This window comes from Haliotis cracherodii, unplaced genomic scaffold (assembly GCF_022045235.1).
Source record: "Haliotis cracherodii isolate W230 unplaced genomic scaffold, xgHalCrac1.p SCAF_7, whole genome shotgun sequence".
NCBI lineage: Eukaryota > Metazoa > Mollusca > Gastropoda > Lepetellida > Haliotidae > Haliotis > Haliotis cracherodii.
In genome coordinates this window covers 43,964,358-43,986,216 of record NW_027266330.1, presented here as the reverse complement: position 1 = coordinate 43,986,216, position 21,859 = coordinate 43,964,358, and the positions used below count along the sequence as shown (strand labels likewise).

Here is a 21,859-nt window from a genome sequence, read left to right as displayed (position 1 = left end):
AACGTGTTGACAGAACACAAATTTGAGCAAACGCTCTTCAGGGGCTGATTAATTTTATGTAGTGACTTTATCCTTTGACATTTCAGATATATATGACATGAAACTTGTAAATATATTTTATCTATCTACTAGCTATGATATCAAGTGGTTAAGTATGAATTGTGAGTTATGGAATAGTTCACTTTTAAAGTAAAGGATGGTTGGGTTAACCCCCTGGATGCCACAGGGACATATATGTCCCTCCTCTATAACCCTCACTTTGAAGTCAAATAAAATTCAAAATACATCAACCACACAGATACACTTCACAGTTTTGAATAAGGTGGGAAATTCCCTGTTCTGTGATATCATCCACACATTACTAAATCACCACTCACGGCATTATTTACAGCATGTTTTGAAATCTAAATTTCGGATATTTACTCGGAGAAATGAATGTCAAAAATAGCATATTAGTGATCACAGGTATCTGTCTTATCCAATCACCAATGATCATTCCAAAACGTCTCCGATAACCCCAGAATTGTTTAAAACATTTTGGAAAATATGCAAACAAGAACGCCGAAGTGAACTTTCCGCCATATTGGATAGTGTTTACAAAATCACGTTTCAGGTACACCGGTTATGAGACACCTGTAACATCACGTATATTTCAAACTTAGCTGCGATACATACATCGTTGAATTCCTCATACATTTTAGAATCAAATGACCAATGGTCTTTGTCACCAATACAAAGTGGCTAGATGAAATCAAGCAAAATAAGTTAGGCGTGAAAACGAATGCTGTGCTCAGAAAACTGCACTTGTTCGAAAAGTAAACAAAGCAAAATTCAGATTTTACACAGTGAAGCATTTTCTCCTATTTTGAAGTATCCATTCGTCTATTTGTTCAAGATATTGGCTCAACATTTTCAGAATATGCATGGGAAGAGAATCGTAGGAAGAATTAGGGAATTAAAAATAGATACATTGCAATGATTTGATATTTAAAACAGAAATTGTCAAAGTTACCGTCCTGTATGACGCCATGACTGACGCAAAATCATGCACGACGACAACAGTATTTATCGGAATTTCTGACTATTTCCGTTGGTTTCAATGAAAAATATAACAAAAAATAACAGTACATAGATTGTCAGAATGTTTCTGATTACTTACATCTCACATTTATGTATATATGATCCCTGAATCAATGAAAGTCCCCTCGTAAAATCCTGCGTACTGTTGACAGTGAACACGCCATTTTGTAAGAGTCGGTCACCGGTAGTGATGTCATACATCAACATATTTGTACATATTTGGTAAAAAAATCTTTAGGTGAAGGTCCTTGAATGAAAGTGCACACGATCATTGTACCATGCTGTTTACAGTTTCAGTTATAATGTAGATTTTTCACATCTTGTATACATTTTTTCACACAATTAATTTCACTTTTGACATTTGTCAATGTTCAAAATGATATCTCATACGTAAATATAGGCCACAACATGTATGAACAAACCTTTGATAATCTCCTGTTTGTTTGAACAATGTTTACATAAGAATTGATAGGTTTATAGTGTCGAATATGATATTTCTTTCCTTACAAGTGTTACAAGATACTGCAGTGTACTGTATAGTGTACTGCAGCATGTACGTATTTCTTGGAATGTGTAATAGTCAATATTATAAGTTCATATAACCAATGTACATGAATAGCCGTTTTATTTTATTTTACAACTAAGGATGAATATATTACTTTAACAAAATGGATAACATTTTTCATGAAAATATATGCACACATTTCTGAAAGAATTGTCTTGGTCTTGGAATTGTTTTTTAAGTCGTATGATACACAGAACTGTGATATCTAACGATTCGCCAGGTGCGAATTTACGAATTATTCCTCTCGTTTTGCATTATATAATCAATGGGTTCATTTTTTTTTCAATATTGAGATCACAGGATAGTAAACTGTTTACTTTATTTCTCCAGGAATTGTATAAAAATAAAACCAATGCCAGGCACCCCGTTGGTTCAAACGTTTATGATTATCCTGATAATTCTATACCAATAGAACTTTCTTCGTATCTTTTATTGTGTAAGAAATAATAACATAATAATGAACAAATATATGTCGATTATTGAATATAATTTTGGTTGTTTTGAAATATTCTTTTGGGTATTTCATTACGTAAATTGATGCCAAACAGGTGCGTGTCTTGTCCAATTAAGATACACGATAAACTATCTAATTGTTTACATATTCAAGACATTATTTACTTGGTGAAAGCAGTCATTTTATGCTGTGTCGAAAAAGCGTCAAATTCCGTTTCACACATTGAGATCTTCTATACCAAAACTAGGGGAGATATATATTAATCAAAATAGCAGTGTCGTCTTTCTCCGACGTTATCAAAGACATAAAACCAGCCGTGACGTCAAAAGGAATGGTGTTATTTTTTTGGTATTTCATTTTATTTGATGATAAGGCTAGTGCTCCATTAATAATGATGCAACATTAGTCAAATTACACTTACCGTATTCGACGTAATAAGCGCCCAGGGCGCTCTCAAAATTAGAAATAGGGGGCTCTATTGGAATATTATTTTGGTGGAAAAACAGAGTTGAAAGATAAATTTCGTGGTTTATACTGACAGCCTGAAATGTTTATATACGACAGATATATCTTTCCAGAATTTAACTGCCCATAATTAAGGATGCATATAACACATGAGTGCGTATAGTATGCGAATAAATAAGTCTTGTGTACATTGATCAATCGGAAGGGGTGCTAATTAGGATTGTTCACTAGCCAATATATTAGCAAATATCTCCGTGGGCGCTTATTACGTCGAATACGGTAAACATTCAGGAGAATGTTGGAAACTAAGAACTAAGTTATAGGTTAGATAAGGCCATCCATTTCTCTATTACCTCCTTTTTATGAAGTACGATTTCATCATTTCTTATTTTATAACTAAACGTATACAGTTTCAATATATCAATATTTGTGTTGGAATAGTTTGGTTCACACGAAAATATATTGTCCTTACCCACAGCTAATTCTCATCAAGTGACCTGAGTTACAATGAACTAGTGCTAAGCATAGCGGAGTTATGCTCCCTTTTCTTTGTATGTGTGTAACCTCTCTGTCGCCTTTTGACGTCATAGAGAAAAATAGTTTTTGTTATTTTCGGCATGCTATTTTTGGCATTGAATGTATGTTGTTATACATACGCATATAACTCCATTTGATATGTAGTTATGTCGTTCAGATATTAGGCAGTATTTTGTTTGCTCACAGTTTCCGTAAAGCTTCTAAATAAAAAGAATCGTCAGACAGTACTTTTATCAGTGTACGATAAAAAGCAGAGAAATTTACTGTTTTTCAAAGCAGAATAAATTCTCGGACAACACTTAGAAGTGTCTTTCTTTAAAACCGGTTTAATATTTGCAGTTAAATTTACACCATCAAATAGGAAATTTAATATTCTCCACCTCTGCGTAATTTTATAGCCAGAGGTAGATCCAGTGCCGCGTGAGCGCAATTCGCGCACAACATTCACTTTTCCTATCTTAGGAAAATGTGCGTCAGAAAAAACAACTCGACATCCAGAGGGTTAATCTATGTTAATGTCATTGTTTGGTCTACTGTTGTAACCCAAGCCTTGATTTCTTTGTCTTGTTCCAAGCTGTGCACACCAATCCATGTTGAACTGGACACAACATCACCTTTGAAGTCAACACACAATTTACAAGTGACAGACCTTTGGACAAACAATACAATTGTTAAGGTGAGTAAAGTATAAAACTGCTAGCTACTTTCCATGTATGTTTTTGTATAACAATATAGCAATGTATCCTAAGTTATGTTTAATGTTATTTCAGTATTTCTGAACTGTTTATTTCTGGTATGATGATCATGTAGCATAGCCATATGGCGCAGTTAATAATTAAATAATAATTAAATAATAATTAAATAATATTTGAATAATATTTGCACTTAGTGAACATTTTAAAACCTTCCCACCTTTCTTTTATATTTCTGTGTTTGAATGTGAGATTTTTCTAATATCGCAACTATAGGATTTGAATGCAATGCAAACTAGTATATGGTCTGTATGTTAGCATTCACTGATATTTGCTACAATGCTCTTTACAATGTTTTTAAGTGAAGTTTACACCATTTAACACTTTTCCATTGGACGAGCGGCCGGTCACATGACCACGAAACTGAGTGAGGGCCAAACATTGTCGGAGCTGGCAACGATGTTCATACAGTTGGGCCCTCACGCAATGAAGGGTTCCTGCTCCAATGAACAATGTAGGTCTACATCTATACACAATTGTATTTAGAATGTGTGACTTCATGTTTACACTGACAGCCATACAACAACCTGCTATTTCACAGAATAAAATAGTACCTCAATAAGAGAGGTGACATGAGCGTATCTATGCACAACTTGTTCATCAAAAACATCTGACACAACACATGTATTCAAATAATTCCACCATTAGATGAGAAAGGTCTGTTAATCACAATTACATCAAGTACAAGACAACAAATTGCCAACACGATAAACATGACGGGTGAGATTTCCGAAGTTGCAAATGAAACCTGTGGCAGTAACATGTTTCAGTCATCATTGATCAATTGGCTGATCATTGAAAGGTGATTAAAGATGTGTCAAATAGACTCTAAGGTAAATTCATAGATTGCTGTAGACTGTCACTGTCAGTCTAGACAAGGATTAAGTTGATACAACAAAAGTTTGGATGTGCATTTCTGTGTATAAAGTTGATTCTACCAAAAAATGTGATTTATGTAAAACTATGAGCAAATGCACTTATCATTGTACATCAAATGTGTGTTGTAACGAGGGAAGAGTAAATTATAACAGTGGAAATAACAAACAGTACCAGTTATCCCCATGATCACACACAGCTTCAGTTGTACAAATTTCATTTTTCATTAAGTATGGTTTTGCACTCAATTACTTTATTCATTAAAATGAATAACAGTTTTATCGATTTGCATTTTATCGATACCAATAGTCCCTAAATTTGATGTGGACATGCTTGTCCATAACTATGTACTGTGGATTTCACAATGTATTCAAGTCATGCATTTTGGGGAAAAATAGCTAAATTATGTTTTAGAATTGTATTTTGGGGAAGAAATGTCAGACAAATAGTAAACAACAGAACTAAATGCGCATCATCATGTTGTCAGACTTTTGTTTACACAGGAATTAGTCACATGACACCATCTGTGTCTTTTTCAAAGTTGTATTTGAGCAAGGTGATTACATGGTGTGTTTTTTAATATTTCCTGACAAGAGTCAGTTTTGTTCCATCAGATATGTAAAATGAGATGAGATCACGTGCTCACTATAAAATGGGATGGGAATAATTGGTCCTCCGGTGATAACTGTTTGCTAGCCAGTATGTGTATGAAGTAGGTGCACTATTTTTATTTTGTAAGTGTCTTGTACATTACAGGATGTCATTAGCTTTTTATTGGCAATAAAATCTCACACCCGTAGCATGTGTAGGACATTGTGATTTCCTATCACAAACTCATTACATTTAGTTAAATGTTAAATTCATTTAATACACCGTTAATTCGAAGTTGAAGGGATCTACATAATTATACCCACCACCAAAAGAAACACAGACCATAGAACATTATATAGATAAGTATGTAGGTTAACATGGTTAAGAAGAGATGTCTTCAATGTGTACCAATTGATGGCAAAAATAGCAATCAGTCGGGTGTCACCACAGAGTGACCTTATTCTTATCACGATATGCTGCATGTGATTTCCAAACTTTACTTGCTAATACTGCATGAGATAAATGGTGCATCTCGAGTCATGGATATATGACGTCACATGTGATGCATTCATGAGCATTGGTTCACACAACAAACCAGTATGTTATTTGTGCATCGAAGCTATCTAATTCCATTGGGAGGAATATCCCTCCACCTATGAGGAACATGTCAAGGGGCTACCAACTTCTAGTTTCAAGACTTCTTCCCTCAGTAGGAGAACTGACTTACTACTGAAGGGCACTTCAAGATCTAAGGAGAGCAAGTCACCAACTTCACCGTCAGACCCTGGCTAAAATCTTCCAAGCAGGAGCAAAAGATAAAGACTTTTGTATCCCCTCGAAGCCCTCTCCCTTCGTGACAATGCATACCTTTACGAAGACAAAGTTATCATCAACAAAAGAGTTCACGAAAGCATCAGCAGATTACCGAACCTCTGCAGATACAAACCTTCAGCACAACAGTCCACCATCACACAAACTTCAATGTGTGCGCAACCTGTCCATCTTTCCAAGAGTGCTGTACCTACGTCGTCATCCAACACTGACCTGGGATGATATTCATAAAAGAACTTAAGTCTTAAAACGACTTAAGATTTAAGTTAGAAATTCGAAAAACTTAAGTTTACCCCTACCCAGTCTTAGGCTTAACTACAAGGTGTTTGACTGAAGTCAGTTAACAAAATGGCTGCAGTACCGCAAGGGGGTTGTTCGTTTTGTCAAAGTCTTGATGAATACAATGATGAGGAGTTAATACGGTGATACCATTTAGATGGAAATGGCATTAGGTTCGTAGCTAATTTAACAGCAACTAATGTGATACAAAAGAAGCTGATCACATTAAGGTACTTGGCAACGGGAAAGTTTCAGTTGTGTAATGCAGATGATTAAGGCGTCAACCAGCCCACTATTTCCAGAGTTGTAAATCAGTGCATCATCAGTTGGTCATCTGACACGATGGTGAAACAGTTTGTCGGCTTCCCCCTGCAATTCGGTGACATAAGGTGTCACCAAACCAACTTTTATCATATTGCGAACTTTCCTGGAGTTGTGGGGGTAACACGTACAAATCCAAGCTCTCGACAGAAAAGGAAAAGGAAACTTAAACTGACATCATTATCATAGTATAGATACCCAGATTGCTTTTGACAGCAACGATAGTCATTGATGTTGCTGCTCAGTGGCCGGGATCGACACACATGATTCACACATGTTGGCAAACTGTGGGCGGCTCTACCAGGTATTTGTGCGCAATGTTGTCCCCATTGGATATGACCTTCTCGGTGACTGTGGTTATACCTGCAAGCAGTGGCTACATATCACCTTTCCTAGGACCATTGCCAGGATCACAAACAAACTACAACAGGTACATCAAGTTTCGTGTAAAGTTGCTGATCGTGATCAACAACTTAAGAGTGATGTCCCTTATATTTTACCTCTATTACATATTTGTCCATCTTTCTCTCATAGAGCACAAACGCAATATTCGGTCAGGAAAATCGAAGCAATTACAAAATCAGTCTTCATAAAATACAGAATAATATTTACATCATTACCATATACATGTTGTTACTTTAACATACTACCAAACTCCTGACAACTCCTGACAGTGGCAATAAAAGTAACATCATTGCTCTTGCAATTTCTACCCTTTAAAATACACATATTACTATTAATAAAAAAGTCGATCAAAAGTTCCCCATGTGAATTGACTGTGTAGACCCTAATGTCTCTGTCAAGGAGATCGTCTACACCTTCGATATAATTTGTCTCAGCGCCACATCTACTGTTGAAATCATCACCAAAGAAACCAATATCTCTATAAGCATGTAAATTATTTAATACTGTATCATAAAACTCTTGTGCATTTTCATTTCTTGTGGAATTCTCTGGCGGTAAATAAGACACACTTATATAGGTGTCTGAATTGTCATACACATTAGTTGCAACCACAATATAATCATGTGACTTATCGATCACAGACAACTTAAAGTTACTAAACAACGCCTTGGGGCGCTTTAATATGTAGGTTATGACGTTTGTGACCATACCATATATAAATATCAATGTGAACTTTTTGGTCACAAACAAAGTTGGTTTCTATCAGGCCAATAATATCAGTTACTATATTTCACACAGTGTTCACGTATTTGGAAGTTGCAGCTTGGTGTTGTTGTCTTCTTTGCTCTCGGTCATTGGATGACCTATCATTTGACTCTCTGTGCCCATATCCTGCATTAAGTGCACATGTACAATAAGGGCTGGCTTCCCCCACTCCTATGTGGGTTTGTAGGATCAGCGTTATCACGACTCACAGCTCTCTTCTCTTTGTTTGTGTCATCCAAATTGTCCCGATCTTTGCCACGATTATCTTGACTGTCGTATCCCTGTCTTGTGTCTTCCCTGACGTTAAATCTCCGATCCTTACCAACAGTTTCTACAATTGTTCTGAGATCAGCCTCGTACATGCGTTGCTGTTTAGATTTGTCATGACCTATGAAAACATCTTTTAAGTTCCTTTCATTACGTAGTTGGGCTTTCTTCATGACGCGAACTTTATTCTCCATATTCCGACATGTCACTTCTGCATTGACAGGCCTTCAAAAATACGTGACATCTCACTTTGACGAATGCGCAGTCTTGTAACATTGTTATCTATCACATGTGCACTAATTCAACAGATTTTGTCTGTCAGATGCAAAGAGATTGCTAATTTGTCTTCTTGAGCACATGCTTCTCTGCAGGTGGAGTAGTTGTTATTTTTAAAACGCATCAATATCAAAAATATGTCAGTGGTGTATTAGTCAGTGGTTTAACATTACACTTTTGACAAATGTTGTTACACCAATGTCCATAACATGATGAATACCCTATTCGACGTAATAAGCGCCCCGCTCTAATAAGCGCCCACGGCGATATTTTCTAATATATTGGCTAGTGAAAATCCCAATTAGCACCCCTTCCGATTGATCAATGTACACATGACTTATTTATTGGTGTATAATACGTATGTTATATGCATTCTTAATTATGGGAAATTAAATTCTGGAAAAAATATATCTGTCGTATATAAACATTTCAGGCTGTCAGCATAAACCGCGAAATTTACGATCTTTCAACTCTGTTGTTTTTCACCAAAATAATATTCTAATAAGAGCCTCCTATTTCTAACTTTGAGAGCGCCCTGGGCGCTTATTATGTCGAATACGGTAGTTGAAAATACTATGTTACTGATAGAATTGTTCAATTATAGTTTAGTACACATTTGATTCAGTCCAAATAGGATCAAGTCCCGAAAGGAAACAAAAAAATTGAACACTCAGCAATTTTGTTAATAACTTGGATTGATTTTGTTACACCATTGACACAGTTCATGTCCTCACTGACATTAGCAATATTTCATAATATGGACCTTCTAATTAAACAAATCTATGTATTTAGTGGTGGCTATATTTATTTTCATGATTCAAGCACGTTCCCGCATAGGATCGAAGAAGAAGGGAGAAATAAAAAGTGTGAGACAGGATAAGTTTAAAAAATTTATGATTACCTCACAATATGATATGTAAAAGGTAAATGTGATGTAAACATGTTTTTCATGTATCAAAGAATATGGATTTTAATTATTTTTGAAAGAACAACATTAAACACCATAAAACATATTTTAAATTAGTGTCTCACCAATGACAATTTGACGTCAATTTGATTTATATTAAAATTAATTCCATTCTTATGATATTTAGCCATGGGTCTTAGGGCAATATATCATTCCAGGTTTATTAGAAAATGTCTGTGTCCAATGCAGAGAAATATGGGGTAACTACAAGTACCATTGGTGTAACATAATCACAAACAGAACCTTTTATAAATGTTTTGAGACTTTAATTTGCATTTATGTTAAGAAAACCAATTTTCATTGCATGTGTAATAGGTGCCCTCTAAAGCCTGTAAAAAGGGGCCCAGTGACAGTAGAGATATTAATTGAGGACAAAGGTCTGATGTTTGACTCCGGTGCTTTGTGTTGTAATCTCTTCTCCCTGGGCAGTATTCTTTTGATTAAGTGTTCTAATAACAGATAAAACACAAAGGGTTAAATTTGATTTAAACTTTATTTTAAAAACATCAACAACAGGGGGCACACCTTCATCCACTTAATTTATGGAAAAATCCTTCCTACTTTTCCCCCTGTCCCTGCCTCTGTAATATTGTTCATCATTTTTCCTTAAACTCGCCCTTTTAACCACCCCTTTAACTTAACTCTCTAAAGTGAAATGTTCCCAAACAAACCTATTTAATCCTTACACTATTTCTCCCCCACCCACAGCTATCACTAACCTAAACTCATTATGCCAAAGAAAACACAAACAAGTGAAAAGGGTTTTGATTCAAGACGAGTAGGTCGACTACATACTTTACCAGATGCTGTCGAAAGGGTAGGCTTATATAGCCGACATGCGGACCATGTGACAAGGAAAACAGACACCACCAATGAACACTCCTTACATTACACAACAAAATCCCAAGCTGAGAACACACAAAAATGACACTAAAATATGATATGTGATTTTATAATTAAGGAGATTGTGTGTAATAAGAAGTGAAAATGTCAGTGGCATATATTTCTTGTTATTTGAACAATTGGATAACACTGATATCCTTTTTGTAACTTATACTGATTTAAAAAATTTAATTTTCAGTATTGTCCTTTTTAAACATAACTGTATTTAGCATGACCTATTAAAGAATAATAACAATCTGAAAAATACTTTTAAAAAATAAGGACAACATGAACTTTGCTATTTAAACAGAAACATACCTTTTCTCATATAACAATATGTAATTTCACAAATACATTGTCATAGTGGACAAGGCAACCAAACACTGCTCGCCTATGCATAACAGCTTCAATTAACTGTCAACATAGAAAAAAAAGTTTCATCATGGACAATTCTTATTAGATAACAGTATTAAAATTGTTACACCACTGAGGGCTTTTGCTACATTTCAATATAAAAACTGTAAATTTTTCAAGTGTTTCATTGATTTCCTGATTGATTAATCTGTGCACTGGATTCACAAGGTTTTTAAGCAATGTGTGAGGTGGGTTGACTTTTAAATTTGGCTATTTTATTTTAGTCAAATGACGTCATGAAAAACAGGATCAATTTCGATAATAACCCAGCTATAGTCTGGAAGGTAATTTAAGGTACCAACGTTTACTACAATATCTGAAAAACTATTGGACCTACTCCAGTCAAAGTTTTTATGAGATTATTAAACAGTCATACATAACTGAATATTACATTTAAAGACAATCAGTGCATGAATAAAAAATCTGTCTATTTAGCTATCACTATATTTCATCAACAACCAGACCTGTTCGTCACGGGTAGAACGAGCATTCATTGTAACAGCCATCTGAATAATGCTACCCCTGCGTCAAAGGGCCATATGACACAGTTGAACCAATCAACACAACTCGAAAGGTTGCACGGGAATCACGCACGTATACAGTGTTAGCGTTGGGCGACTCAAGCAGTTATTTAATAATATTTATCCAATTATTTTTGCATTCTTTTTCAGGTCAGTGTTATTGACCTGAATGTATCATTCCTTGCCACATTATTATATTTCCTGCATCATGTTATTAGGAGTAATATATCATACGTAATTATTCATTTAGACAAATTATTGCTTTATGGTTTCGAAGACAATATTTTAATATTTTCGTAGATGATTCAAGACTTTCAGGGCTGTTTCAGGTGAAAGAGAATCAAATTCTGAGCCAAGAATTGCACAAAGTGCACAAGATCCGATTACGACATGTACTAAAAAGCACAAACCTGAAATTCATAGACGATTCCTAGAAATTCTTTGATAAACAAATTTTTTCTCACGAATCCCATGAACTACAAGAATGTTTGGGAATCAAATAAGATATATTTAAGATTCTTAAGAAATGATTAGGAATATGTACGAATTTGTAAGAATTCATATCCGTGGTAATTCGGGCTATTCCATGTCGTAGTGAAACAGGGGTATATGTATTGCACTATTCTTGGTCCCATGAAATACCCTCATTGTCAGATTCGGAGTCTGTGCTGTCACCTAAATGAACAACAACAGGCTGGACAGTATCTGGTCGGATACAGTCTTGTTTCCAATACTCTTCCTCAATTTTGATAACATGTTGGACACAGTTTGCCGGACGTACATCTGTAATTTCTCCCATCCCTTCAAGACAATCTGCTCGACGTCGGCAAGCTTGAAGGTCTTATTTTGCAGTGCAACCATATTTTTCAAAACACCCCAGATTAGTCCGATGGGTTTCAAGTCACAATGGTAAGGAGGAAGTCTAAGCACTTCTTGACCTTGTTCTCTCAACATGTTGTAAATCAAATAAGAGGGCGGGGGTTTGTTCTGAAGAACCAGTTGGTAGTAGTCAGGTTTTTTTGGGCTTTCGTGGGCCGAGCAATGCAGCTGTTGTCCAACCACTGACATATCTCACCTTTGGTGGACTTTGAGGTTGGACAACGGTTAATAGGATCTCGACAACTGTGATAGGGAGCACTGTCCATAACCACCAAGGATTTATCAGGCAGTGCTAAGAGGAGCTGCTCCTCAACATACGCAGTGAAAACCTGACTATTCATCTCGGTATGGTAGTCTCTGCCATCTGTAGATCTGGATCTGAACACTAGATCACACCCAGGGAGGAAACCTCTGTGGGAGCCTGCATGGAGGACAATCAGGCGCTCCCCTTTACCAGGGAGGATCTTGCACTGTGGCTCTCTGGTATCTGGGTGAGACCACTGGTAAGCCGCTGTGTGGCAGGCATTAACCCAGGTTTGTCCAAATAGACAGGTTCATAGCCTTCTTCTCGTTTCTTTTTAATAGTGCGCAAATAATTGATACGCAAACGAATGATATTTGGTCGTTCACACATTGCTAGTTTCGAGCCTTTCGGTTTTTTGTACTGATATCCAAACTTGGAAAGGAGTTTACAAATGGTCCATTTGGAAATATCTAAGTCATGCTCTGTAAGGAGAATTTGTTTTAGTTTTCATGTTGAAATAAATTCATTTTCTCGTGTTAACCGCCGAATCACATCCCTGACAACTTTCTTATCAAAGGAATCTAACTTTAATTTCCTATCCTGTTTTGAGATGCCCCCTAAGGGATGTGCAGGGGAGCATGTGTTTTTATGACAGTTCAAAATCTTAACTACGGTTTGTTTGGGAAGCTGTAACGCATGAATTGTTCTTTTCATGTACTTTGAAATGTCAAACGGCAGGTCTGTCACTTTCAGCATTACAGAAACCAAACATAATGTGCTTTGTTCACTCAGAAAAAACCACACCACCAAGAATGAATGCGGTCTTCTCACACAAGAAAGGGTTGCAAGATACTTTGACTTGCACAACTGGTTGTGGACAGTTGACAGTGAAGACTACAGTTGAAATTCTGACGATTTTTCTGATGAGAAGACAGCCAAAATACAGGACCTACGGCTGTGATGTAGTGGTCTTCACAAGATTTAGTGCCATAGCAGCAGCCACCATCCTACCCTTGTTTTCACAGAATACTTCTTTGAATAGTATCAACAAAGAACACATTCAGAAATAACTATGTCCAAGGGATCTTAAAACTAGTTTATTACGCACTAAAACTTTCAGCATAATTCTTTTTCAAGTACTCACCTTGAGTACCCACAAGGAATGAGTCTTTAGCCTAATCTGACCAACTTACCAAAGCTGTTTGAAGAAGCGCTGATGTGCAGACCAGAACTGTGACCACAGTCTCTTGTTGACATTGCTTGTGCGAAGTAATGCACTTTCAAGAGCCTTGCGTAGTTCATTCCTGAAAACAATTTTAACAATATTACTCAATACAATAAAGCCTTAAAGGGGAACTAATCTCTGGCTACTGCTCGGCTGTCTAACAATACCACTAACTCAACTAAGGGTGACAAGAGACTGGGCTACCATTTGTAAGGACAGTGTTAATAAAGGCAATATCTATTTGCATTTCTGAACACTGATTGTTTACCCTTCATCTTTAAACATTTTGATTTTACAAAGCAAACATGTTGATTAATTTCTTCAACCTAAACAATCAGACAAAATGAACGGTGGAAGCTCATCCTATGTCCTTATTTGGAAATACCCATGTTTTAATATATAGTTTAATATATTAGTTTAATGAAAAAAATATCCCCGCTGTGAAGGCATTTCTGGTTGCATGGATTCTACTGAGATTGATTTGGATCCTTTTTCTGTCTTGCATAGCTTGATATTTAATTATGCCGTGTCAATATACCTATAATATTAAAAATAAATATATGGCTATAAATGAATCCCTATTTTGCCATTGCATATGCACAATTACTCCTCTCTTGTCATCCTTGTTTCATATATACTGTAAATATTGAAATTAACGTGACCCTGAATTAAATGCCAAAAATGCGAGAGGTCTTTGTTTGCGTTAATAAAACTTCGCATCTATGTCTCAAAAATGACCATCAACAATAAAACAGACTCACTGCACACTTTGGATAGCTGAAATACTTGATTATAAACACAAACATGTTTATTGAGCAGCAGTTGTAACAAGTATATAACAATGTCATTGAAAGAATAGGAATTACACAATGGGCATCCGGTGAGTTATCACTGCTGAGGTCAAGAGTTCTACCCATTCGTGTCAAACTAGGCATCATTGACCACACCAGTAGTTAAGAGAGATGACACCGTCAAAGGCCGACACTAACAAATGAGCATCGAAAGGCTACATCAGATTCTTAAATTTGTCTTTTCATCTTCTCCGCATATCATTCAGTGAACTGTTGTTGGTTCAATTATTTTATTGCCTTTGAACTTCCTTAATAATGCCAGTCAACATAGTAAACATATAAATTGTGTGTTGTTTTTAGGAAAACATTGTTTATTGTTTTTACGGAAGTGCTCTACTCAGCACTATTAAGCGGTGATATTTGCGGTTTGAATTGATTAAGGATAGGTTGGATTAAGGTAAGGATATGTATTATTCCACTGGGGATGGGGTGGGGGGAGTCACTTTGATTTTGAGTCACATTTTTTTTATTATTAATTTGGAGATGTGTTAATTTCAAAATTTTTCAGTATATATGGAAAACCCTACACCTGTGTATTTGTCATCATTCACTTGATGCTCAGTTAATGAATTTACTACAGGTATAATAAGTGGTAGCACAACTCAGATTACCTGACAAAACCCCGATTGGCATTTCTTTTGGTCTAGGAAAGTTATTCAATCTAAGACTGGGTCATAAATCCAGCTCTGAAGGGGGTGAAATGCAATATGCATGTTACAGTGCAGCAAAAGAGGATTGATCACTTGAGTTACCAAAAATCACCCAGCGAAGGATTAACCTGAATATATTGACTGATTAATCACTGTTTTGTTGTACAGTGGAATTAAAGCAGTCGGAATAGACCCATATCTGGGTGTGAAGTGCCATTGTAAAAACAACATATTGTGTTCCAAGGATTAGCCCATAATACATTGTTTGGTTGCTCATTGTTATCTAACTCTATGGACATTTTTAAAGAACCGTGGAAAACTTGAACATAGTTATCATGTGCGCCATCTAAGGTGACCAATGAGACTTGACACCAAAGTGAAAACACCTGAAACAAACTTGCATGATCAGTTGAGTTCAGATAAGCCTTCAAGCTATTCCCAAAATGATGGACTCAACTTTGAAGGTATAGATGCTCCTACACCACTCTCGCAAATTATGATAAGGTGTAAAAGCAAAATAATTTAGCTATATATGTTTTGGGGCATTCTAAGTGAGCTGTTGTAAACAAGGTAATTAAGCTCTGCCCAGAAAATATTCCTAGAATAACTTTATTTCTGGTTGAAAAAGATGGTAAATATCATTTCATGTGGTTAAAGAGTTTAAACAGGTGATTATACAATCAATCAAACCATAAGGAAAAGAAATAATTCTGCGAAAGATGTCTGCATGGGTACAGCAGACAAGATGGTTTAGAAGCACATAGAGAAGACTGCAGAGGTGTTGGGCAGACTATCTTGATGGATATATGCCTAAAGAGGATAAAAATATATTAAAATTTGAACATCATTGTAATCAAATACCAGCACCTTTCATAATTTATGCTGACTTTGAAGCACTTATAAAACAGATAGAAAATACCGAACACACTACTGAATGTAGTTGTACAAACAAAACCCAAGAACATACTTCTTGTGGGTTTGGATATATAGTTGTAAGGTATGACGCAAAAAAAATGCATCTGTTATTTACAGGTTTTGATGCAGCGGAAAAGTTCCGAGAATTTTTAGGGAAAATTTGTCACATAAGAAACCCATGTGTATGACAAAGGATGATTGGAGGGGCTATAAGAAGTTGTCATGTTTGTAATACCGGTACATAAAATATTAGATTCTTACAAAGGCACGTGACATTGAATAAGTTTCTTTGTACAGCTTCAGATGTATGGGATATTGTTCCTTCATGCGGATTATATAAAATATAAGATTGTTACATAGGCACGTGACATCGAACAAGTTTCTTTGTACAGCTTCAGATGTATGGGATATTGTTCCTTCATGCGGATTATATAAAATATTAGATTGTTACAAAGACACGTGACATTGAATAAGTTTCTTTGTACAGCTTCAGATGTATGGGATATTGTTCCTCCATGCGGATTATATAAAATAAGTAGTATAGGTAATGGTGGTTCTGCCTCAACCCCACTGGAGCCAGATTTATATACCAATACCACTACTACAGAGGGAATTTTTTATGCGTAAACAATGATGCGATTCAACGATCATCATGAGATTAAGTTAAACTGGCTCTAGCTCACCACCACCTGAAGCCAATCAATGATTCCACAGAGGGACTTTTTAGCACAAAAACGATGATGAGACTAAACTAAATTGTAATGAAAATATTCTCTATTATTTTTACTCATACGCATACCATTATTTTGAACAAAGTAATATTCAACATTTTTACTAAGTTCTTTGTTCATTTTACTAGGAGACAAGACTACATGTATATACTCTTTTTCGAAATTGGAAAGAAACAATTGATGGCCGTATTTGGTTGGTTTTACATCACTGATATAATATATACCCTGTGGTAATTCTCGCCATTTGATAATTTTGTCCTGGAGCATAAATGTTGTTGACATTATTATACACTTATGTAAGCATTCGTCTAAATTATTGTAGTGTGATTCAACGTGATCAAGCAATCTATTTTTAATCTCCAACCAGTTCTTTGGTTTTGGCACGGAATAATTGACGCGCTTGTTGTCTTTCCCTGTTCTATGAACTTTTTTTTCTCGTCTTCGCTAATACCACTGGTCTTACGAGAATTAGATCAAATCTCCTGCTTCATTACGTTGTATTTGGTGAGTTCCGACAGCACTAAACGAAACTCCTCCTCGGATATCTTACAATCGATCATTGCTGTTGAAATATGGTCCTTAATGCTGTTCAACTTTGCTTCGGCGAGAATCCTAATATTATCATGTCTTAATGCTTTCTTTTGCAACTTACGAGAAATAAATTTTATTGCTATTCCTGCCAGTCCTAAGACTCCGGCAGCTATTTCCATGCCGAGCACGATAGGCACGGCGATTATAGTTGATAATAAACAAACACCGGCAACACCCGAGTCCCATGCCAGCTGTTACAAGCGCATTGTCAACTCTGTCGAGAGCATTCACAGCTCTACGATAATTTTTATACAATCCAAGTCTCATCTCCCTCTCCTTCTCTATTCAATGTTTTATGTCGCTTATTTGATGTAATCGAAATCCATCAACAGTATCCACCTTTTCAGACACTTCATCGAGCGCCGGATATAAACTCATAATGTATATTATTATATCATATACTAGTCTTTAATTGATCTTGCTTCAATGTTTTGAGAGTATACATCAACCTTATCAAATGTATATTATACGACATAAATATCTTAGTAAGAGAAATGCTGTTCTGTCACTTTTATTAACTTGGACCCCCTCAAGGGTTGCAACGGGTGATGCTCCTACATAAATAATACTACAACGTCGACGTTGGTGTCGCTTGAGCCATTTAATTGATAGACCTGGTAATATCTCGAAGGCATCTTCTGATGCATCCCCAAACAAGACTTCAATAATAATTGTAGAATGATCGGGTATATCCTTTCAAGTTATCTTTAATATCATTGAATTCAGTAACCAAATTTAAACTAACATTTTTTTATGCTGAATGACTCGATAACATATGGCCTGGGTTTTCTGGCAGGGGAGAGACTAACACACTTTTTCGTTTTGAGGGGATATAAGCCCCGAGTACGATCCCACTATTTATCATCTTAGTTAAATTATGTGCCTTACCCGTCATCACATACGGTGGGGTAATGACAATATTCAGTAGCCACTCGATTTTTGCTTTGATCATAGTCCATTTATTATCATTGTTGAGAGTAAGATTGTATGAAGTGTTTTTATCACTTAAATCTCCTAGATTAACTGGGAATGCAACTTCTTTCCACTTGTATACATTATCTTGTAAGTGTAAAGCATATAACTTACCATCGGTACCCGGTTTACCGAATCCTTCTGTATCTCCGAGATCGGAAAGCGCAATTGTATTACATTGTCTAAGGATATGCGTTCCAGGGCCTGATGAATCAACCATTATTTATAATATGGAGTGTTACACTCAAGTATCCTGTATGTACAGGTTGATGTTCTAAATCTAATACAGAAATTTTGAGGTCTGAAATAATACCCCGTTTTCATTTTTTATATTGTAATAATGAGAAAGATTCCGTTCTACCGCGATTGTATTTTGCTTCTTTGACTGGAATAGCTCTCAGCAGAGTAGAAGGACTTTCGAGTTGAATATTATCCGTTGTACTGATCTGATCAAGATGGATGCACAACTCTTGATAGGGAACTAAATCGGGCAATTTAATTCCATGCACTGTTTTGTTGGGTATTTATATTACTCCTCCTCTTACAAATCCAAGTGTAGCTGCTATGCCCCCGGGAAAGAAGTATTTCATCTTCTCCAGCGATTAAAATCAGCATCCCATTCGACTCATTTTGTGTGAGACTCCATTAGGCTTTAAAATTTCATCATTGAGTGAGCATACGCTGTAATACCCATCAGGTATAATGATGTTTTTGCCTTTTATATTGTCATTATCAATTAGTATTACCTGATTATTATATCTCGCAGCACCTATATTGATCCACCGCGGGTAATACGTTACCTTGCAGATAGTGACTTCAAGTTGACCATCCGAGTTATCGATAGTATGAAGCAGTCGAATAGACTGGCTATTTGTTATTCCCAGGAGTGTAACATACATATTAAATATACAATGATACTATATCATAACTTAAATATGAAATCAACTTACATTACTAATCAGTTGATTTTAGTAAGTGTCTCTGGTGCTAATTTCTTTGTTAAATTCTCTGATATCTTTAAAAAATACAGGGTCACGGCAACTAGCGATAAAATGGTGCATGATTGGTTCCACAACCTGATGCAATTTTGGCAGAACCAGTTAAACTGTGCCATATGGTGTGCCACAACAGGATGTGGTGTATCTCTTTATGCCCAAGGATTTGAACTAAATAAGTCTGTTTTATCATTTCACGTGTACTATCAGACTAGACGTATTCTTAAAGAAACTAGTGCTCCATTACCGCAGGATTGAGCATGGAATTCCACAAATAATTTGTATGATAAGAGGGCCTTCGAACATATTTGTAATGAACTTAATGTTTCTACGAGTAAAGATTGGCGTATTAATGGACGTAACCATGGTCTAGGTGTTCCGTACAGTGGACAAAGAACTGTTAAAGAAGAAAGTGGTGGTTTAGTTAAAAAAACTCATCAACCATTCAATCCATTTAAGTTGTTACAGAAAAACAATCTTTTTGTAATAATGCATAATCTTTATCATGGCTGGGAACTTTCGAGTAACAACTGGAGAGGAGATCTTATGAGTTTTAAGGGTGGTTTAGCTTATATTGTTACAAAATTTGTGCAACTAAACGATACCGCAAACGATTGGAATGAATTTCTTAATGATAAAACATAAAATAATTTTACTAACCCAGGAGTTGTAAGAGTTAATGAATCAATAAGAACTTATGTATGGGCAATTCTTGGTGCACAATCGCAAACACGAACGGGAATAATTGGTTCTGGGACGGCGCTCAATGCGCAAAAACAGTTTGTTGCAAACGTAGAGGATGCTATTAATTCATCCATTGACATACCATCTTCTATAAAGCGTTATCAAGATGTATTAGAGTACGCTCAATCCAAAGTAGACGTTTATGCGCCGGGACTATACATGTCTCCGAGTAATATGGAACTTAAGATCGGTCAAGCGATTGGTTATAATGATAAAATTGTTATTGCTTCCGATCAACAAAAACCAGGTATAAATTCAGATATTAATACCGAATTAATAACGCAAACAAACACAGGCGAAAAGTATAGTCAAGCCACAGATATCTACTGACGCTCCTACTAACACATCTACTGACGCACAACCACAAGTGTCACCACATATTGCTGCTAAAAATCAACAACATATCGATGAAAAAACAGCACTTATAGTAGGTGGAGTCGTGGCTGGTTTACTCATGATTTGGTTAGATAGTTCTTAATGAACTGATTTAGATAAATAGTTCTTAATGAACTGATTTGGATAAATAGTCTTTAGCGGATACGTACAACAGCCCAGCAATTGCTACGATCAGTGCCCACATGTTTTGACTAAGCCAAGTGGTGGTCTTTGCTAATAAATTCAAGAGCCAGAAAACAATATTATACCGTGAAGTGCAGATGCGGCTTTCCAAGCGAGCTTTCCCAGTGCTTCTCCTAATGCTTTTAAATGCTTTTTTATCCACTCTTTTACACCATTTTTATAACCAGGTGGTGTGCCACCTCCTGTACCACCGGTTAATGCGAGAGTCAAAGTCGATATAATAAAACCCAATGCGGTTAAAATACTGGCAATGGTTATCACATGTTCTCTGAACAATGTTTTAATTTTATCGGCCAGTGCAGTATTATCATTGAGGACTTGATCGATAGTTTCTTGAATTCAACTGATTTGTGAATGAAGTGCCTTTCTATTACTGGAAGACGCTTCGAGGCGGGCCGATCTTTCGTCTTCTAAGTTTCAAAATCTTTCAGCAACGCGGCTTCTACTGAATTCATCGCCTGCCTGTTCAAGTTTTGTTTTCTCATAAGCTATATGCTTGTCGAGGTCGGATAGCTTGGCTATATTATTGATGAGTTCTCCCCGCATTGTTTGCATTGCCTTGTCAAGGCCTCGTAATTCCCTAATACTGAACTCCGAGGATGGCGATACCTGTAACGTTGAATTATCGTAGTAGGTATCCAAGATTTCTCCAAGTCCGTCCGAGGCCAGCTTCGAGCTTTCTTCCAAATGATCTTTATCTATGTTACCGAGTTTAGTACGCACAGTCTGAAGAACCTTAGTAGAATTCGCAGAAATTTTTTCTCGTGTGTAGTCTACAAAACCTAATTCATTACGAACAGTGTTGATGCCGTATTTACTGACTATTGTAGACAAGGCTAGGGGCTTACGAGTACAAGATTCATAAGATCAATATCCGGAGAGCCATGCAGTCGCAATATTCCTTTACTATCTATCGTAAACTTTGAATAGTCACGACCAATAGGACTATCTTTTAAGGCACCGTAATAATCATTAACGGTTGATTGCAAAGTACATCGTTAAGATTCATAAAGCTGGTTTCATCAGTACCCTCTTCTATTGAACTCGGATTATCAAAGTTATCTAGATTAAAATCATCCATTTTTTTATTAAACATAAGGTTACATAATTTCAATATAAAAATGTCTTTGCAATACGGATGCAAGTTAAACCCCCATGTAGACTTCGGGATCCATTAGGGGTCAAAGCAATTCGCCAGTCTGTAACTACAACTAATAACCCGAGTACCATTGATC

At 36.2% G+C, this 21,859-nt stretch overlaps 1 protein-coding gene across 1 annotated transcript in view; it reads right to left on the bottom strand.

Annotated features, from left to right (window-relative positions):
• The window catches only part of LOC139447195 (uncharacterized), a 467,168-nt gene that overhangs the window by 193,071 nt on the left and 252,238 nt on the right, over window positions 1–21,859 (bottom strand). The window contains exon 15 of the mRNA XM_071228411.1: window positions 13,565–13,675. Within this exon, the coding sequence (XP_071084512.1) occupies window positions 13,565–13,675 (111 nt within the window). The remainder of the gene's footprint in view (window positions 1–13,564; window positions 13,676–21,859) is intronic.